The sequence below is a fragment of the Austrofundulus limnaeus genome, unplaced genomic scaffold, assembly GCF_001266775.1.
Source record: "Austrofundulus limnaeus strain Quisiro unplaced genomic scaffold, Austrofundulus_limnaeus-1.0 Scaffold2667, whole genome shotgun sequence".
NCBI lineage: Eukaryota > Metazoa > Chordata > Actinopteri > Cyprinodontiformes > Rivulidae > Austrofundulus > Austrofundulus limnaeus.
Genome location: NW_013955069.1, coordinates 2,204 through 3,911, shown reverse-complemented (window position 1 = coordinate 3,911; position 1,708 = coordinate 2,204). Strand labels below are relative to the sequence as shown.

Here is a 1,708-nt window from a genome sequence, read left to right as displayed (position 1 = left end):
GGCAGTTCCTGTCGGTGCACCAGAGGGGGGGGAAATATTCCTCCCATCCAGAGAGCTGGTGGTTTGAAGGAGTTTGGTTTAAAAAAAGAAAGAAAGAAAGACAAAAACCAGTTTGGTTTATCTCCTCCAAGAAGGATGGTCCTATAAAGCCACTCTTCATGGTCTGAAAACTGCTCCTGATGCTTCGCAGGACTTAAAGACGTTTCTCTTATTGTTATTTTCATTGTTTAGGAGGACAAGATGGAGGAAAAGCAGTTCGATTGCTGAGCCTTCCTGCTGCTATGGTTCATAAACTCTTTAATAACAAGCAACAAACTACTCTGGAAAACAGAAGAAGGGAGCAGGAGATTTAAAAAAAAAAGGGTGATCACAAGACTTGGAACCTCCAGGAGGCCTGGTCTTTGTAGTCCAAGCAGTCTGTGGTGTTAAAGTTGAGCTTCCACGACGAGGCTGCAGTCTGCTCTTTGTAATCCAGGCAGTCGGACGAGTTGAAGGCCAGGCCGGAGCCGGCGTACGCCTGGTGGTGGTGGTGGTGGTGGTGGTGGTGGCCCGACGACTGGCTGATGTGGTGGTGCGGGTGTCCGGACATGGACGAGGCCGCCATGGGGCTCAGCTGGTGGGCGTGGTGGTGGGAGTGCATGGGCGCCAGGTAGGAGCCGCAGTCCACGCCGCTGAAGTAGGAGCTGGAGGGGGCCGGGTAGCCCTGGCCGTAGCCCGGCGTCTGGTTGTAGGACATGGGGTAGGAGGTGGCGGCGGCGGCGGCGGCGGCGGCCGAGCCCGACATGGAGCGCTGCATGCAGGAGGGGTTGGACGGGGGTCCGGGCTCAGGCAGCGGGGCCACGGCCGGAGCCGGGGCGTTTCCCGGGGAGATGGCGGGGCTCCAGATGGAGGAGACGGTGCTGATGGAGGTAGAGGTGCTGCTCAGAGCCGCGGGGCCCGTGTGGTTGGTGGACGAGGACGAGGAGGACGACGAGCCCGTGCTGGAGACGGCGGGAGGCGTGAACTGGCCGCTGCTCTCGGAGCCRGTGCTCTCCCGGGCCGGAGAGGACTTCTTCTTGGGCGGCCTGGCCTTGGCGCTGCTGCCGCTCTGCTGCTGCTGGCGACACTTGGCCCTCCGGTTCTTGAACCACACCTGTAACCAAAAAAACACCTGAGTTAGAACTCAACCTCAGCCTTTCCTCAAGGAAAAAACATAAAGAAAAAACCTCCTAGGCCATGCTGGGAGTACATTATGGAGGAAAATTGAGGGTTATTATCCATCAAGGTTCATTTCCACCCCGGCCCCTTGGCTTGGATCAGCCAGGGGTCTAATTTCATACCTGGTAGACGGCTCAAAGATAACAGACTATTGAGTTTCACTGCGCAGTGGGGTAACTCAAGAGCACTGAGAGGGTAGGATCGTGTGTTTCACACTCACATCCTGAAGAAAAAGCTCAAACTGAGAGCTGAAGGCCTTGGTTTTTCCCTTTTATGGTTTTCAAGGTTCAACAGCAAGTGAAATGTGCTGCATTTCCTGAGAAAGTCAGGACCTCTTCCTTACAGAAATACTTTTAGATATAATAAACATTATATAATGTCTATATCTTTACAAGCAAACTGTTTTTTTTTGTCAGCTTTAAAAATATGTCTGTTAAAAAAGTGTGTGTGTGTGTGTGTGTGTGTGTGTGTGTGTGTGTGTGTGTGTGTGTGTGTGTGTGTGTGTGTGTGT

At 53.4% G+C, this 1,708-nt stretch overlaps 1 protein-coding gene across 1 annotated transcript in view; it reads right to left on the bottom strand.

The window, feature by feature from the left end:
- Nucleotides 1–41: 41 nt before the first annotated feature.
- Nucleotides 42–1,708, bottom strand: part of otx1 (orthodenticle homeobox 1) — a gene marked incomplete at its 5' end in the record, with an annotated part of 3,469 nt that continues 1,802 nt past the window's right edge. The window contains 1 exon segment of the mRNA XM_014000059.1: nt 42–1,132. Coding sequence (XP_013855513.1) covers nt 368–1,132 — 765 coding nt within the window.